Here is a 17502-nt window from a genome sequence, read left to right as displayed (position 1 = left end):
AAACGGAGGGGAGCTGCTACTGCTGCTGTCCTCTTTAGAGAGCCAGTAACCCCTAAGCAAGGTCCACCACAGCCACACCGACAGGGAGAGGGCCATTCTGCTTTTGACCTGGAGACAGGCAAACAACTCAGATACAGTACTGCAGACTGGCCAGAGCAGAAAGATTTTAGATTTCCGTTGCTATTTCCTCGGGTGAGTTCCTGCAGGCTGGTTTGCACCACACACGCACACACACACACACACACACACACACACACACACACACACACACACACACACACACACACACACACACACACACACACACACACACACACACACACACACACGCTGCTGCCCCTTTGGCTTCCCGGACACATTCCAGAGAGACGTCTGCCAAAACCGCATGCCTCTTTTCTCTCGCTTTCATGTTTGCTGGATTCTTCTAAGTCAGCTGCTAGAAACACATCAGGCCCACCCAATCATCAAATAGGCCTACCTGTTGTTAGACATCTTACAGTATATTACTGTAAGATGAGTAGCAACAGGTAGGCCTATTTGATACCCTCAAAGCTAATTTATGTTGACACTGCTTAGAAATGTCTTCTGTGCTACAGTGCACCAATAATGAGTACGCCCATCTTGAAAAGTAGCATTTTGAACAATATATTAATTTGCACCGAAGTTATAGTATTTCCAAAATGTGCACAGAGTAGCCTACGTTTTCTTTTTTTAATGATTTTTTAGGGGCTTGTATGCCTTTATTTGACAGGACAGTCGAAGATGGTGACAGGAAGCGAATGGGACAGAGAGAAAGGGGAGAATCGGGAAATGACCTTAGCCTGAGTCCTCGTGGGCATGCAAGCCCAAATGTGGGGGGTGTAGCGCACTGCGCCACCGCACCCCCGCACAGAGTAAGTTAAAAACATCTGTTGAGCTTACGACAGAAAAGTAAGGTTAACAATATAGTGATATTCCATAGAGAGGCTCATGATCTGCTGAGTCACAGTACATGTTGACAGTGACATGTTTCTTTTGGTGAAATCCAGCTTCCCAATGTTGACGGCAATCATGCAGCCACAAACCATGTCGGTCCCACGAGCATGCTTGACTTAAGTCAATGCATCCGTGTAGCATGCTACACGGATCCATTGACTGTCACTAGCTTAGCGACATATTCCCTCTTTTAACTTGTCTTAAAGCAAGACAACGCTTAACATGAAAAATAAGACACTTTACCACCTTTATAAACCCCAGCCAACGATTTTAACTGTATTAAGCCCCAAAATAGTGGCATACCCCTTTAAAGGACCACTTCAGCCAATTTCAATTTGCTGTTGTATTGCTCACTCTACCCTTGACTTGTCAGTACCCGGTGATGCCAAATTTTTCAGCTCAGCCCTTTCCACGATCTGAGCCATTCTAATGGGGGCAGGTGTTTGTTTACATTTAAAAAAAATCTTAACATTGGCATAATCCAAAAGTTTTCCCAAAAGACATCACTGTTTGCTAGTTGTCTGCTGATGTTGCATAACCTTTTGGATGTTTTTGGTAATAAATCAAAATGTTTTTTGAAATGTGAACAAACACCTTTCCCCATTACAATGACTAGGATTTCGGAAAAGGCTGAAGAGAGAGAAAAAAAATCTCAGGTACTGACAAGTTCAGGGTAGTGTGAGCATTACAACTGCATGTTGAAATAGGCTGAAATTATGGGGTGCTTTTCCTACTACTCACTTGTTTACCACCACACATACTTGACACCATCCTGTCCCATCAAGGCCAAACTGGCTACAGAGGATTGCTGAAACCTTGATTGCTGGAATGCTGTAGCGTATCATGCAAGTGAACACCCATTAGAAGTTCAACGTACATGCATATCACCTCTGGAGGTCACAATCTGTGAACTGGAGCCTTGATAGGTTGCTACATAAAAGCCACATGACCACCACAGTCCAGGGACTGCTGTACAGGAAGACGCATCCTGGTAGCACTGGAGTAGTAGCCTCGCGACGCCATCCTCTGTACTCCACCCAAAGATTTTGGCTCCGCACATCGTCTGGCAAAAGCCTCGAGCTCGGTTCTCTCAGTGTTTCGCCAATCAGCAAACAGTTGAGAGTGGTGACGTAGAACTCACCCGCGAGCTCCGTTACTGATTGGTTAAGGTAACTATATTCAGACTTTCGTTTTGTTATTTGTATGCTTTTGCAACGCTATAACGTAACAGGCATGCTAATAAAGCACAATATGGGTTTTAATTTGAGTTTGGAACTTCAATTCATTTCAATGATAGAGTAAGATCAGACCATCTCCCATCGTCCATGGAGACGGATTCCTCATGGCTTTTGCCAGACTGATTGACGGAGTCAACAGTCGGCTATTCGCCCAGGCTACTGGAGTAGCACCTTTGGTTGAGATCTGGCTGTTTTCTCTTTGTTTGGCTAATTCTCCTGGCTACAGGCCTTTTTCCAACTGGGGAATAATTCCACCAGCATGCTGATTGATTCCTGTGCTCCCTGGACATCTTCTCTGGCCTTGCGACCTCCAGAGGTGATATGTATTTATGTTGAACTTTGAATGGGCCTAGCAGAAGCCATTGCCTCACCTGAGACAAAGCTAGTGCTGTGATGTGTGTTTGTTAAGGGTTTTAATTTTGTCTACTGGCGAGTGGAACGCCCTCTGCCATTTGTTGTAAACTGAAACCTTTGAACTTATGGAGGAAAAATAAATGCACATTTGATGCCATTTCTGAGTGTTTCTTACCCAGCCACAAGCTCAAAACTAACCTGTTGTGTCTTTGTCAAACAGCTCCCCCTAGGGGCTGGCATAGACGGTAACTTACTGTTCTTCATCCTTGATTGTTACATCTTAACGGGGCCTACAAACTTACTTCTCTGTTGTAAGCACAGCAGATGTAGACCTATTAAACTCTACACACATGTTGGAAATGACTTTATCGAAATATTGTTCAAAATGTTACTTTTCAAAAGGGGTATACTCATTAATGGTGTGCACCTCTCTGTGGAGAATCAGGAAAGTGACGTCCTGCTGTGAAGAGGGTTGTAAGTGTGTCTGACCATATAGGCCTACTTTGAATGTGCAGTTCTAAGATTTGTGGCCCCTGTAAGCTTGAGAAAACAGGATGAGACCTCCCAATTTGTATACCACACAAAGCTGCTCTGTGAATATCTCTCTCTCTCTCTCTCTCTCTGTCACACACACACACACACGCACGCACGCGCGCGCACGCACACACGCACGCACACACACACACACACACACACACACGCACACACACACACACACACACACACACACGATGGCGCACACTAAGGCTGGATGAGCGCACTTTAGCCTCATAGATTGTGATTCTGGGTCACATGACACCTATTGACAAAAAACATCACAGCTGATAACTAGGATTTTACGCCTAGTGTTGAATAGTCAACTTCCCTACGTGCATGCACACACACACGCACGCACGCACGCACGCACGCACGCACACACGCACGCACGCACACACACACACACACACACACACACACACACACACACACACACACACACACACACACACACATGGCAAGGACTAAGACATGACACATGACAGCTGTTGATACCAAACATCACAGCTGACAGTATTTAGGTTATCACTATTAGTATTAAAGACTTTGATCCACTACAGCAGTTGAAATAAGAATGCCAGATTTTATTTATACAAGAGAAACAGAGATAGAGAGAGAGAGAGAGAGAGAGAGAGAGAGAGAGAGAGAGAGAGAGAGAGAGAGAGAGAGAGAGAGATAGAGATGCCTGAAGCCTTTTCCTCCCTCTATCTTCCCTCTGAAATGTTAAAGACAAGACAACAGGCAAACAATTGAAGCAACGAAGAGAGAAAGTTTCTATTCTCAACTCCTTAGTGCAGAGCCTCTGTTAGGCTACAACCTTATTGTCATAATGACCAATCGGTTACTTAGACTCCGCATTGTCATAGCAATGTTGATATGATGTAGTTGAGTGTTTTCAGCAAAGAGTAAGGCCTGTGACCGTTGACAGGCACATTCACAGAAGGGGGGGGGGGTTAGCCTCTTACTGCAGATGGGGTCACCGTCGTTAATGCTGAAAATACTCAACTACATCATAACAACAATGCTATATGACTACCGAGAATCCCAAGTAACAGATTAAGACATAGTCTATACGATTTTGGTGACAGTAAGGTTATGACATAGGCTCTGTGCTAAGGGGTTTCACAGTGACTGGGATACAAAATAATGATGAAACAAATAACAAAGTCTTTTTTTCACCATATAAAACATTTTCCAAAAAGTGAGTAAAATGTATGCATGTGTGTAACAATACTGTGGTTTATCTGCTTCAAGTAGAAATCAAAGTACAACACTAATGCTCTTGGCCATACAGTAGAGTACAATGTCTTACATAACTTCCCTGGTAAAACAGTTGCACAATGTTTATACGGTGAAGTCCCTTTTAGCCAATGCCCACCATCTGATTGTATGATTCAACATTACCACTGCTGAATCTACACATTACCATTGTTGTTTTTTTGTGACTGATGAAACAGATAAAAGAAGTTAAAGCGGACAATCCGCACACAACATGAAGATCAACACACACAGAAGCCAAGCACCCATACATAAATCGGACGAATTAACAATAGAGAAGAACAGGGCAAAAGGCTGGAAATAATTCTATGCCTGAAGTCAGTCAAAGACATTTCCTGAACGGTTCTGATAGCTATCTACTACAAATGTTTACTGTACTCTACTGTCCTACTGTATTATTTCAGGCTCCATGTCCTGAGGTGTACCAGGCGTGCCACAATCCAATGCCCCTTGGACTGCTGTCCACAAACGTTTACTGTTCTCCCATGGACAGTATTTTCTGAACTACAGTCTGTGCCTTTGCTGGATCGCAGGGTACGAGAGGGAGGCGAGGATGACCCAGAGACAATCCAGAGAGATCTGACATGATCTTCTTGTTCATGGCGAGGCCGAACCCTACAGACATATGCAAGGTATGTAATATGGCGATTGAAACACCAACAATACACAGATACACAATACATGTAGATACAAACACAATATTAACACAGCAAATATGGAAGATACATTCCACAGACACTCTACAACCCAGGTGAAAAAGTGGTTCAATTTAGTACAATAAAAGCATGACTGAAGTGTACTTAGCATGTTAAAAGTGCACTCGTGCTTTTTGTGCTAAGAAAAAGTATGTTTACAATATGCTTATTTAAAGTGTACTTAAAATTAGATGTAATTAAGTTGCTCTTAAAGAAAGTACACTTAGCGAACCATACTTCAAGTGTACTTCGAAGATGTTTGGCTAAAGTGTATTTAGAGGAATATACTAATAGTGTTCTAATAGTGAACTTACTAAAAGTGTATTTTTTAATAACATATTGCAATTGTACTTTTTCAAAGTGCAATATGATTACACTTCACCCAAATGTCTTTGAAGTGTGATTTTCTATAGTGCGCTTTAAAGTAAATCGCTTTAACATATTGCAAGTACACTTTTTCTAAGTGCACCATGATTGTACTTCACCCAAATATATTCAAAGTGTGCTTACACAAAGTTCATTTACCCATCATGCACCATCATGCATGTACCATCATGCAATGCACTTCTTGGAGCTAAATTTCTCAAACAGAAATCCATTTACCTCTAAGGAATATCTTTGGTTTGCGTGAAAATATTACTCATTGTTATATTCTGCGTTTATTGTAGGAGTTTTAACATTTTAAAGTGGTACACAAAAAATGGCCATGTTCCCACCGTCATTATGATGGTCACGTATATGTTCTGGTATATATACTGTAGACTCACACTTTCCATGATATCATGGTGAGAGGTAAGTTGAAAGTATTTGTTCAAACAAAGAATCAAGGGTCACCATTTGTGATCAATTCAAATGATCAACTGCAGGAAGGTGTAACAAGAATGAAATTAAGTGAAATGTGTATCTGAAATCTCTGTAACAATGCAATGATTGTAAATGTCAGTCGTGCTAGGCATGCATACTGTATCACTACTTTGACATGTGGCTGTGTGTAATGTACAAGCTCTGAGAACCAGCATGGTTTGTAGTATTACATTTATATTATTTGTTGTACTTGGGAGTGTACTGTAAATATACTTCAAGCATACCTGTTATATATTTACAATACTTAATATGATATACTTTTTACAGACTTAAAATGTTCCAATGTAGTCCAAAGAAGCATGAAGTTAATATACTTTTATTGTACTTCTAGTAACAATAAAACGTTATAGAAGTGTACTCAAGCACACTATTAATGCCATACGAATGCATGAAAAGCGTGTTTTGAGCATACTTTCAAAAGTATGCTTGTAGTGCACTTAAAGTTGTCCAAAAGCGGTGCCAATTTAGCATCCTCAGTGTGCTGCAAGTGTGCTGAAGTACTGCTTTAGTAGTGCTTCAGCGCACTAATAGTGCAATGAAGCGCACTTTAAATTGCCGAAAATAGTACACTTTGTACTAAGTACGGTCAAAAAAAGTACACTTTAAGTATATGGGTTTTTCACCTGGGAACAGACTCACCATTCTTTATTGCAAACAGAAGAACCTCCTGCATCTGAAACTGAAATACATAGATAATGCTTTATTAAAATACAGATGCAAAGATATTGAGAGTGTTTTCATTTTGATTTCCAGAAGCTTAATAGTGATGCACTGCCTTTAATACACTTCAGAAATCATTATGTACTTGTATTTGTACAAGTGCTGTATTGTAGTTGTGTCCAAAAACTCCCTGTTAATCCCTGTTTATCTAAACAGCGGTTTGGTCAGCAGTTTACCTGATATTTGCGGGCCTTTTCCAGGTTTCCACTGTGGAAGGCATCAAGCACCTTGTTCATGTGACTTCCCATGTAGTTGTATGTGCTGATCGGTGAAAAGAGAACAGGTGATATTAGAGCACTTAGTAAAACTACAACAACAATATCAACACAATATTTACAAGATTTAAGAACAGAAATTGCAAAAATAATCTTTCTTTCTCATTTGGCTCAGACTGCTTTTAGTAATGGCGTGTAATACCGTACTTGTGTCCACCTACTACTGTCTGATAGACAGTATTGTTATTGAATAAATATTGCAATGAAATGTTTTGTGTTAAACCCACATCAATCTTTGTTCTGGTATATAATGTTCATGCTTTAAAAACATTTTTATCTGATGTGTATTTAGAAATGAAATGAAATGTTCTGTTGTGAATGGATATCATTGGGTTGATGACCAAATGATTATGGGTGACGGAAAATATATGGAGATCTCCCCTAAACCATAACTGCAGGTTGTAGTTGTATTAACTGTATGGTGGTAGACAGCATTTTTTTTCGTATAGAAATATTACAATGTAATGTTAAACTCATAATGTTGAACCTTAGCAGGCGTGTTGCTCTGCTTTTCCGCCTTTATGGCCTCCTAGATCATAAGACAGGCAGACGGTAAGAGGAGTTGTTGCATTACCTGCCCACTGCCCCGTCTGCTCCCAGGGCAAGCGCTGCCAACAGTTGCTGCAATGACAAGACACAGCCAAGCCAAGATTACAAAAGTCAATGCGTCATCCATGTCAAGCTTATCCAATAGTGTTTTCCCCCTCTTAATGAAGGAACTTCATTTTCTTTACAGCTTTGTCAGCAGTTCTGAACAAAGCTCCTTGGAAAGAGGAACGAACTGTTTTCAAACTCAAAGATGAAATCCAGTCACTTACAGCTAAACTACTTGGATAACAGTATGTGAACTGTCAATATATTCGTATGGTGGGTTGGCTCTAGTTCAACCTGTGGGCCCTGTGGTGGCAACTAAAAGCTTAAACACTACCCTGGGCAGAGGCTGACAAAACTGAGTTACTGCCTGTGCTGATAACACTTCTTACACAGGTGATTCCACCAATTAGCTCATCAACCTGTCTGAAAGAGAACAAATAGGCAGAGTTTTTTATTGTTTGAAATTGAACCTGCATGGGATGTCCTATGTAAGTTATTCGTTATCAGACTAGGCTAATACAATGTATAAATAAAATCTTACACACCAAATAATGCACATGTAAGTAAGTGAAAGTGAAGTGAAAGCCCATTGGCAAACTCCAACTCCCATTGTCATTGTGACACAGCACTCCACAGCACACAAGTGAACACTGCACACTGCACACAACGAAATTGCATTTTATGCCTCACCCGTGCAAGGGGGCAGCCCTCAGTGGCGCCCCATGGGGAGCAGTGCGGTGGGACAGTACCATGCTCAGGGTACCTCAGTCATGGAGGAGGATGGGGGAGAGCACTGGTTGATTACTCCCCCCACCAACCTGGCGGGTCGGGAGTTGAACCGGCAACCTCTGGGATGCAAGTCTGACGCCCTAACCGCTCACCCATGACTGCCCTAAGTAGGACGACCAAAGAAACCGCTTGGCAGCAGCTTGACTTGGCAGTTGGTACAGATAGACCATGTCCAGTCTCCATTTCACTACACATTGGGAACATACAGTACGTACCTCATCCACTCCATACAAGTACGACCAGTGGTCAGGGTTTTTATGAACACACTGGCCAAAGTCCAAGAGGTCGCTGTCACTGAATTTCACGCCGCTGAATGACGGGATCATGTCCTTAATTCCCTCCATCACTTCAGAGGCACGCACTTAGATAACACACATAAAAGGGAGAACACAAAGGGAGAGACAAAGGTAAGCTCTTGTCTAAGGTCTGCCCTGCCTCATTTGGCAATAATAAATCAATAAACAATAGATAATAAATCACAATTATTTGTGTGTGTGTGTGTGTGTGTGTGTGTGTGTGTGTGTGTGTGTGTGTGTGTGTGTGTGTGTGTGTGTGTGTGTGTGTGTGTGTGTGTGTGTGTGTGTTTGTACATAAATCTAGTTTTCAGAGTGAGAAGTCTGAGAAGTCACTTAGAATCCTTTTTGTTGTATTTTATTTTTTCATGGCAGGATAACGTTTCGACCTCAACAGTCTAGTCGAAACGTTATCCTGCCATGAAAAATGTGCACAATCCTCTCCTTCAACTGTACATAAATCTAGAGCAGAACATAAACACTAAAAGATATCGGTTAGTAGTCATGCCTGGACTTTATATAGGCCTATGTAAAGTCACATCAATGAAGTTAAATTGAACTGATATTAAAATCACATAGGGGAATGGTGGCCGGGGTTGTTTCTCCACATTCCCCTCTAAAATGGCACCATGCAGATGAGTATTGCAAGTACACAAGGTCTAGCCTGGGAACTCCCATGCCTTTCCACAATCATTCCAATCTGAGAGACAGCATGGATGCTCGTCCAAAAGCGCTAGCCTGAGCTAGAGAGCCAATCCGAGAGCGGGGGAGGGGTGGAAAGATGATGATACATATCACTCGACAAATGGAAGCTTGCAGCTTGTTTGAATACAACTGACACGATTGGCTATGGGCTACGTATACACTAAATGATACATTCAAATCGCCGTTGGCAATCATAAACCACACCTTCCCTAGAAAGTTGTCTCCGGGTCATATCTCACTTGTGATATGGGGTATTTCTCAACGTGAAAGTGTTCTATCCTTGCTAGGACGAGTAAAGACCATTTTTCACGGATTTCACCAAAGACCAGTTCTAATTGTGATTAATAATTGGATACACCTTGAAAGTGGGCGTTACTCGACCTAGCGAGATTAGGGCACTTCACTTTGAGAAATACGCATGGTCTGGTGTGAACCAGGCAACAAAAGGGCAGTGTTCTCACCTTTGACCCCGGTCATGGCGGGGAGGTGGTAGTAGTAGAAGGGTAGAGCTGGAGCCTCAGCTGACACCTCCTGAAGAAACTTCCTCAGAGCATCTGGGGAACAGGAAATAACCATAAAACTCTGTCAGCAGCACCCCATGCAACACAATATCGAATAAATCAGTGTTTCTTAAACTTTTCAGACCACTTTGTCCCCCCAAAAATGTTCAGAGATCACCTGTCAACTTAATTCACAGTTCACGGGTGCTAATTTGACACTGCTAATTTTGATGCAGATCACTTACTTTTTATTCACATTACAAGCATGTCTGATTGTGATAAAAAATAACACTTCATTTATGTTTAGTTTTGTAATAATGTTACAAATATAGCCAACTGCCAGCTTGTCTTGGCAAAGTAGAAATCCCCTCGGAGACCACCTGAGCTCTGTCGCGGACCAGACTTTGAGAATCACTGGAATAAATGATCGCAAACATACACAAATGTGCTTTTTTACATACACATGCATGTATCCACTTCTTGTTTACATCTTATATACGAATAAGATATAAGATATACCAAATACCTACGTATATACTAATTTATATACAAAATTAGTTGAAAAGAAAAAACTTGTCTTCACCTAGGCACGCCAACAAACTGTATACTTGTAAATATCTTTAATGACATGTCTGAGGACTTTGTAAAATTGCCCCATGCCCTGAAAGAGGCCCAATTATTACCCAATGAAATAGCCACTATGTGAGCAATTTCATGGAGTCCCCAGTGGACATGTTAACTATATGTTAAAGTGCCTTGGTGAAGAATGTATTATTTAATTTTGACTAATGGTGGACAACATTCACTTTGAACAAAACAGCACCCTCCAAAAAAGCTTTGGGCAAGCTTCTACAAACCCCAACTCCGATGAAGTTGGGACGTTTGGTAAACAGTGAATAAAATCAAAATGCTATCATTTTCAAAACATTCAATCTATTCATTAGATGGAGAATAGTGAAAAGACAACATATTAAGTGTTAAAACCGAGAAAAAATATTGTTTTGGGGGACATATGTACTCATTTCTAATTTGATAAATCCAACACGTCTCAAAAGAGTTGGGACGGGGATCAGTGAAATTTAGTAAACATCCAAATAAGATAAAACAACAAAGAAGAACATTTCAAAATGAATTGTACTGACGGACAATATAGGTGTCCAGGTATAAGATCATCACAGAGAGGCTGAGTCACTCAGAATTAAAGATACAAAGGGAATAATTACCATAGTTATTACATACATTTTTGAATTCCCTTTGATTTACCACGATTGAGTGTATATAAGACATATTTTTGTTAATAAAATCATTGCATAGGTTCATGACATCATGAAATATATATTGGCTGTAGTCTCACTCTAATTCCTGGAGTGCTAGAGCTATTGAAAATTGACCATATTAAGAATGCTTAATGCATGAAAATGACACAGGGGTTTAACATTCTCCTAAGCACCTGAGCTCACTTGAAATAGACCCAGAAGACATGGGAAACTGTCCTTTGCTTACAGAAGTCAGCAGAAGTTGTAGAAGTCCATTCTTTTTGACAATAATAGAGCATTGCACATCCTGTGCTACAGTGAAAATGGACCATCCAACTTGTGTTAGTGCTAGCTTCAAAAGTCAGCCTCCATGATGGCATGCGGATGCAGTAGTGCATTGGTTAAGATGTTCTCACTCACCTGTAGAGTTAAATACAGTGCTGAATGGTATAAATGGGTTTTAAACAGCATGAAAAGCCACTCATGCATTATATTTTGAAGGGAGATCTTCGATTACTGCCACATAGTAAGGTCAAATTGCATTCTCTACTATGTTTTAACAGTTTGGCTCCATCATAAGGACCAGCATGTGATAAAATGGTGGGTTTTTGGTCAAGACCTGTCACACTGTAAGCACTACAGAAAGGAAAACATTGCAAAACATGACAAGGAATACACCCACCATTTAAGCTGGTGAAATCATGTCCAAGATAGGAATTGACACTGTTTTTTATATAAAATCATCTCATCGGTTAATGTATTTAACTGTTAAGTGTTGTCTTTTGTTTTGTTTTTAGTCTTCCTCGACATTTGCTGCCATTTATTGTCCCCGTCCCAACTCTTTTGAGACGTGTTGGATTTCTCAAATTAGAAATGAGTACATATGTCCCCCAAAACAATATTTTTTCTCGGTTTTAACACTTAATATGTTGTCTTTTCACTATTCTCCATCTAATGAATAGATTGAGTGTTTTGAAAATGATAGCATTTTGATTTTATTCACTGTTTACCAAACGTCCCAACTTCATCGGAGTTGGGGTTAGTAACTTGCAGCAAATGGATGGGATGTGCTTGATCTCTTTATAGATATGGTTTATATTGTCATGTGTATAGTGAACAGGCATTTTATTGTATTACTTCAAACTATTCAATCAAATATACAGTATTTGATACACAGGCAGCCGTGACCTAATGACTAAGGCGACTGATGGTCATTAGATGAGATGGTTGCAGGTTCAAATCCCACCCTTCCACTCCCTACCTCACTCCATAGCTGAAGTGCCCTTGCGCAAGGCACTTATCCCCATATTGCTCCAGGGACTGTACCCTGTAATATTGGGAATTTGCTTTGGATAAAAGCTTCAGCGTCATGTAGTGTAATGTTACATGGAAATCAAAATAAAAATGAAGGTACCTGCATTGGGTGGTTTGAAGAAGGATGGCGAGATGAGACCGATGCCATGAGCTCCTGTCTCCGCAGCATGGCGTGCCTGTGTAGAGTACATACTTAGTTTAGACTAACAAAAGGATACCAGTCCTTGACTTTTTTTTATCAACAAATAAACCAAAAAAATCATTAGGTCCTCACCAGGTCCTTGCAGTCCTTGAGACTTGAACAACCAACATGGACAATCACCGCCTCAAGTCTGGAACACACACACACACACACACACACACACACACACACACACACACACACACACACACACACACACACACACACACACAGTCAGTCTACTAATGACTGCTTGAAAAGTGTGTGACAAACTGCAACTCCAATGACTTACTTATCCTTGCCCTTTTGGCACCACTCTTCCACCAGACGTTTCCTCTCGTCCAAAGACAGGGACACGCTCTCACCAGTGGTGCCGTTAACTGATAATAACAAACATACAGCATGTATGTAAACCATGAAAACAAACTGACTGATTTATACTGTACACGACAAATAGACAGACAGGAGGATGCTTACCAAACACTTTCCGGACTCCCTGCTTTGACACCAAGTAGTCAACGTACGGCTCAATCACTGGCAGGTTAATCTCACTTCACACAAGAGAGGGAAAGATAGATGAGATAAAGAAAAGAGACCAAAAAAGTTTTTTTTCTTTTTTCCCAGCTTTGAGATGGCTGTTCAATGATGTTTCAACAACCATATGTCGCAACTTACCCTTGGGAGGTCAGGGGAGTGAATGTTGCCGCCACAAGACCTGTCAAATTCTTGGGAATCTCCATTTCTGCAGAACCAGCAAAATAAGAATGTGCACCACATCAACACACTGTATTCTCAACATATCAAAAATACATATCTTAAACCCTTTCACTCAGTCTTTATTATAGCTTGATGTTTCCAATGACCAAGTCTTAATCTGTTACCTACAGGGCTCTAGTCTCTAAATGAACTTTTCCATCACCAGTCAAAATGACTATGTTGCTCTTAATATCCAAACACACACTCACTAATGGGTGAAAGTGGCAAGCAAGTTGGTGTTTTCTGCCAGCCAAGCTGAAATTTCACCAGCCTTTGGCCTGTTGGCTTGTGTTAATTTAGAGCCCTTACCTACAACACTTGGTAATGTCAGAAATGTTACAAAGTACTATGATGTCTAGGAGCTTTTTCAACAAACAGTGAGTCAGATCTCTGGTGATCCCATATGCATGAAAGGGCTATGTAAATAGTTATGTGCAGTGCTCAGCAATAATGAGTACACCCTAGTGGTGTCAACAATGATCGATTCGGCGATCCGAATCGATCCGGGGCATGGACGATCCAGATCCAGATCCGGCAAGTTCCAGAATCAATCCGGCAATTTTTTTAAGTTTCAATTACTTCCTTATTATTTTGGGAGCAAGTGAATGTTAAATTAAATAAAAACACTTCAAAACATTGCAAGACTGATACAGACTGATACAGAAAACAGCCAATACATTGTTGCTCAGTATCTGACTACTTGTATTTCCTCATCATGGCTGAACATTTGCTTTGCGTTCAGTAGAAATGTAATGCATTGCAATGCATTGTAGAATTGAATCGAATCGGATTGGATCTAATAGAATCGAATCGAATCGGATCTACTACCTCCCGAATCGTGATCGAATCGGATCGTGAGGGCAGTGCCGATCCACACCACTAGTACACCCCTTTTGAAAAGTAGCCTGATATCTGACATATGAACAATATCTTAATAAACACACAAGTTATTCTCTAAACGGGAATAGAGCAAGTTTTAATTCAACATCTAAAAATTCAGCTTAGGAGCGCTTCCTGGACTCTGAAAAAGTTTGGTTGAGGTGCTCTTTGGATAGGGGAAAAAACTGAAGATGCAAAACTGAAGAAAATCCAAGACACTCTCCTTTTTAAAAAGTTAAAAAGCCTTTATTGTGATGGCTTTGTCATGTTAGACATTTAAAAGAATGTGACAGAAAATTGAGACTTATAATACTGTATAATTTAAATGACATATTTCTCAATTTCTGTAAAACTATGCTGGTGCAAAAGTGAGTTATCCCAAAGAGAGGATCATGATGAGAATATCATCAATTTAGTTCCCTACTTGATGGAATCCATACAGCCCCAAACCGTGTCATCCTCAGAACCATGATTGATGTTAAGCATGTAAAAATACACATATGTCATCAAAATTATATTATTAACCATACTTTTCAGGTGTAAGATTAACAGATGTTGTATTAAACTTACTCTATATGCACAATTTGGAAATAACTTGTGAGCTTACTGAAATATTGTTGAAAATGTTGCTTTTCAACAGGGGTGTAGGCTACGCATTATTGCAGAGCACTATACGTATGCCAATATACATGTACATTCTCTCACTCAAGATGAAAAATAATTACATAGAGTAAAATGTTTCGATCTATTCAGCCATAAATAATTAAAAAGCACTTACCTGTTCCTGGTATTTTGTTGTTCTGTAAGAGACTGTCTTTTCAGGCAGTGCTGATGGGATGTTATAGAGTTCCAGTGATTCCAATGTTGTTGATTCAGTTCCTTTATTCCTCTACGCTACTTCTGACACCATGACGTCACAAAACCAAGGGCCTCACGTAAAAAGCTTGCTTACGCACAAAAAAAGTTGCACGAGTAACTTTTTACGCACATGTTCAAATGTACTAAGACTTCCATGGAAAAGTGCCTGTGTACTAAATTTCATGTGAAATTGGATGTACCATGCGAATCAGCATGGAAATCTGCTTATGCATGGACTTCATTTGAAATTTTAGGTGCATATGCATTTTTCAGATTTTCACATACGCAAAGAAGTAGTAGGAAATGTAGGCTACAGAATTCTTTGAACAGGAAGTCCCAAGTCATGAAAGCAAACCTATTTAGTTTAATGTGTACCTTTACTTCAGAACTCGATGTGAATCGAATTCGCTTTCAATTCTCCATTAGTAAACTGTGAACTGATTTGTGATCAGACATGTAGTAGCCTATATCTCTCAACTCCCCATGGAATGATGTAGGGGCCCTTGTGGAAACCCTCAATAAGCCATATGTAGTATAGTACATCAATAAATATTATGTATAGCACATCATCAAACAAAACTGTCAACAAAACTAAAGAGAAAGAGTAAAGAGAAGAAAAAACTATATTGTTGGCTATTATAGATAGTAGATAGCTATGACCAAAGGCAGATGAAAATAAAGCTTGTTCTAAATGTATTTTTTAAAACAAGAAACAATTGGGGCATTTCACCCTGTCTGGATTTGACCCAAGGCACATCCAGTAGAGGAGACTCTGAAGATCTAAGATGAGGTTTTTCAATTGGCGGCCTGAGGGCCAGATGCGGCTGAGACAGCGGCCAGCTGCAACAGTGAAACAACATTCGGGAGTCTCCAGAACAAATTTACATTTTAATCCCTCGGGGAAACTAGTTTGTCCTCCACTCTAACTCCCAACTAGTTTAGCAAGTTTTGCAAGCTTGTGGACTAATTGTTAGACTCATGTCATCGGAAAAGTGTGGGGTAGGGCATTGTGCAACACGCAATAGCCTATGGAATGTGCGCCACACACATCTCTAGCAACATGCCAATGCTGCTTTGTGCCCCAAGCAGGCACAAGTCCACGCTTAGGCTAGTATAGTGGGGGAAAAAATATTAGAGGTGCATCACAACGCAGCTTCTTTGACTTGACAACTTACTTCAAAGCTCCTTCGAGGATTGTGTGTCTGGCAGTAGTAGTGTTCATGGCTACAGAAATATCCTACAGTTGGTCACTCAGTCACTCATGTAACGTTTAACGCTCCATATCAATTAAGGATACATTCACATTACATACAGTATATGCACAATACAGTTAGACAAGGGAGGGGGGGGATGATAACAACATAGGGAGAAGGCCTTCTAATTATGGGTGACACAATATGGAGACCAGATCAGCAGATTTAAAGACAACACAACATGAAGACACCACAACAATGGAGGCATTTGATGGGGGAGAGGGTCCTGAAGAGCTGCACCTCTGGGAGCCTGCCAGCCACCAGAAGAGTTGACAACCCCAAGTGTCTTTGGGGGTGGGGGTGTGAGGTTGGCAGAGCATCTTCATTATGTTGTTCTTCCAGGGAGACTGTTTGTTCCTGCATTGACCTTGGCCTAGGCCACTGCAGACAGGGGTGCTGAAACAGATAAGGGTTGTTTGGGTTTTTTGGTTGAGCGCGTGCATTCCACAATTTTCCATGCCTGCTCAAACTTAGATGGTGGTCGATCCAAATAATTCAAACTGGCAGTTGGCAGTTGTGAGCCACAAGTCCAAAAGTGTCCACAAGTCCAGACAGGCCCTAATTTGTTACTTAATGGTGAGATAATTAAGATTCTGAGGTTAGATTAACCAGCATTTATATTCTGCAAATCCAAGATGGTTGCCAAACATAGCCCCTTATACTACAGTGTCATATCACCTCAGGGATTCTTGAGAGATGGGACAAAACACGTTTTGAAAACCTGATTTTGAAAATGCAGAATATGTTGTTGATGGTTATATATTCATGTAGATTTCAGGCATGTAAAAATACAGGCTCCAGGTAAAAAGACATTTTTAACAAATTAACATGTTTACCTTCACACCTAGATTTTTGTCAACTCCGTCAGACACAAGAAAAGTGCATAATTAAATTATTATAAAAGTCCAGCAAGAATCTTTAGCTCTGATTTGAATTGTAATGATACTTAGTTACCTTGATGTACGATAATGTGTAATATATATATTAAAAAATATATATTTTAATGTAAGACTGTTATTAACACAGAGAGTTCGGAAAAATTGCCATTTTCAGACTTTATCTTTTATTTTGCAACCATGAGGAAAACACCTAAAGTGGTTAAAATACATGGTGGTATAGATCTAATGACCCTTTATTGCTTAAACAAAAAAAATGATGAAAGATGGGCTTTCCCCCCAAAATATTACA

At 40.4% G+C, this 17502-nt stretch overlaps 1 protein-coding gene across 1 annotated transcript; it reads right to left on the bottom strand.

Moving 5' to 3' along the window:
• Positions 1-4694: 4694 nt before the first annotated feature.
• On the bottom strand, positions 4695-15048 carry npl (N-acetylneuraminate pyruvate lyase (dihydrodipicolinate synthase)). The gene is made up of 12 exons (XM_063201976.1): positions 14982-15048; positions 13244-13310; positions 13046-13119; positions 12861-12948; positions 12662-12719; positions 12488-12563; positions 9779-9871; positions 8535-8680; positions 7511-7557; positions 6838-6922; positions 6581-6620; positions 4695-4997 (listed from the first exon to the last, which is right to left on the bottom strand). Exons 2-12 carry the CDS (start codon positions 13306-13308, stop codon positions 4855-4857), a joined length of 915 nt encoding a protein of 304 aa, XP_063058046.1. The 5' UTR covers positions 13309-13310; positions 14982-15048; the 3' UTR covers positions 4695-4854.
• Positions 15049-17502: the final 2454 nt, after the last annotated feature.

The sequence above is a fragment of the Engraulis encrasicolus genome, chromosome 6 (assembly GCF_034702125.1).
Source record: "Engraulis encrasicolus isolate BLACKSEA-1 chromosome 6, IST_EnEncr_1.0, whole genome shotgun sequence".
NCBI classification, from domain to species: domain Eukaryota; kingdom Metazoa; phylum Chordata; class Actinopteri; order Clupeiformes; family Engraulidae; genus Engraulis; species Engraulis encrasicolus.
Note: the sequence above shows the minus strand (reverse complement) of the source record. Positions and strands in the feature narration are given on the sequence as shown.

Excerpts from the sequence above, each read along its gene's own strand:
- npl (XM_063201976.1), bottom strand. The coding sequence starts at position 13,308 with ATGGAGATTCCCAAGAATTTGACAGGTCTTGTGGCGGCAACATTCACT. Across the intron at positions 8,681-9,778 it reads CGCCATGACCGGGGTCAAAG|TGCGTGCCTCTGAAGTGATG; the intron begins GTGAGAACACTG and ends GTGTTATCTAAG. Across the intron at positions 4,998-6,580 it reads TCTGTTTGCAATAAAGAATG|GGTTCGGCCTCGCCATGAAC; the intron begins GTGAGTCTGTTC and ends ATATGTCTGTAG.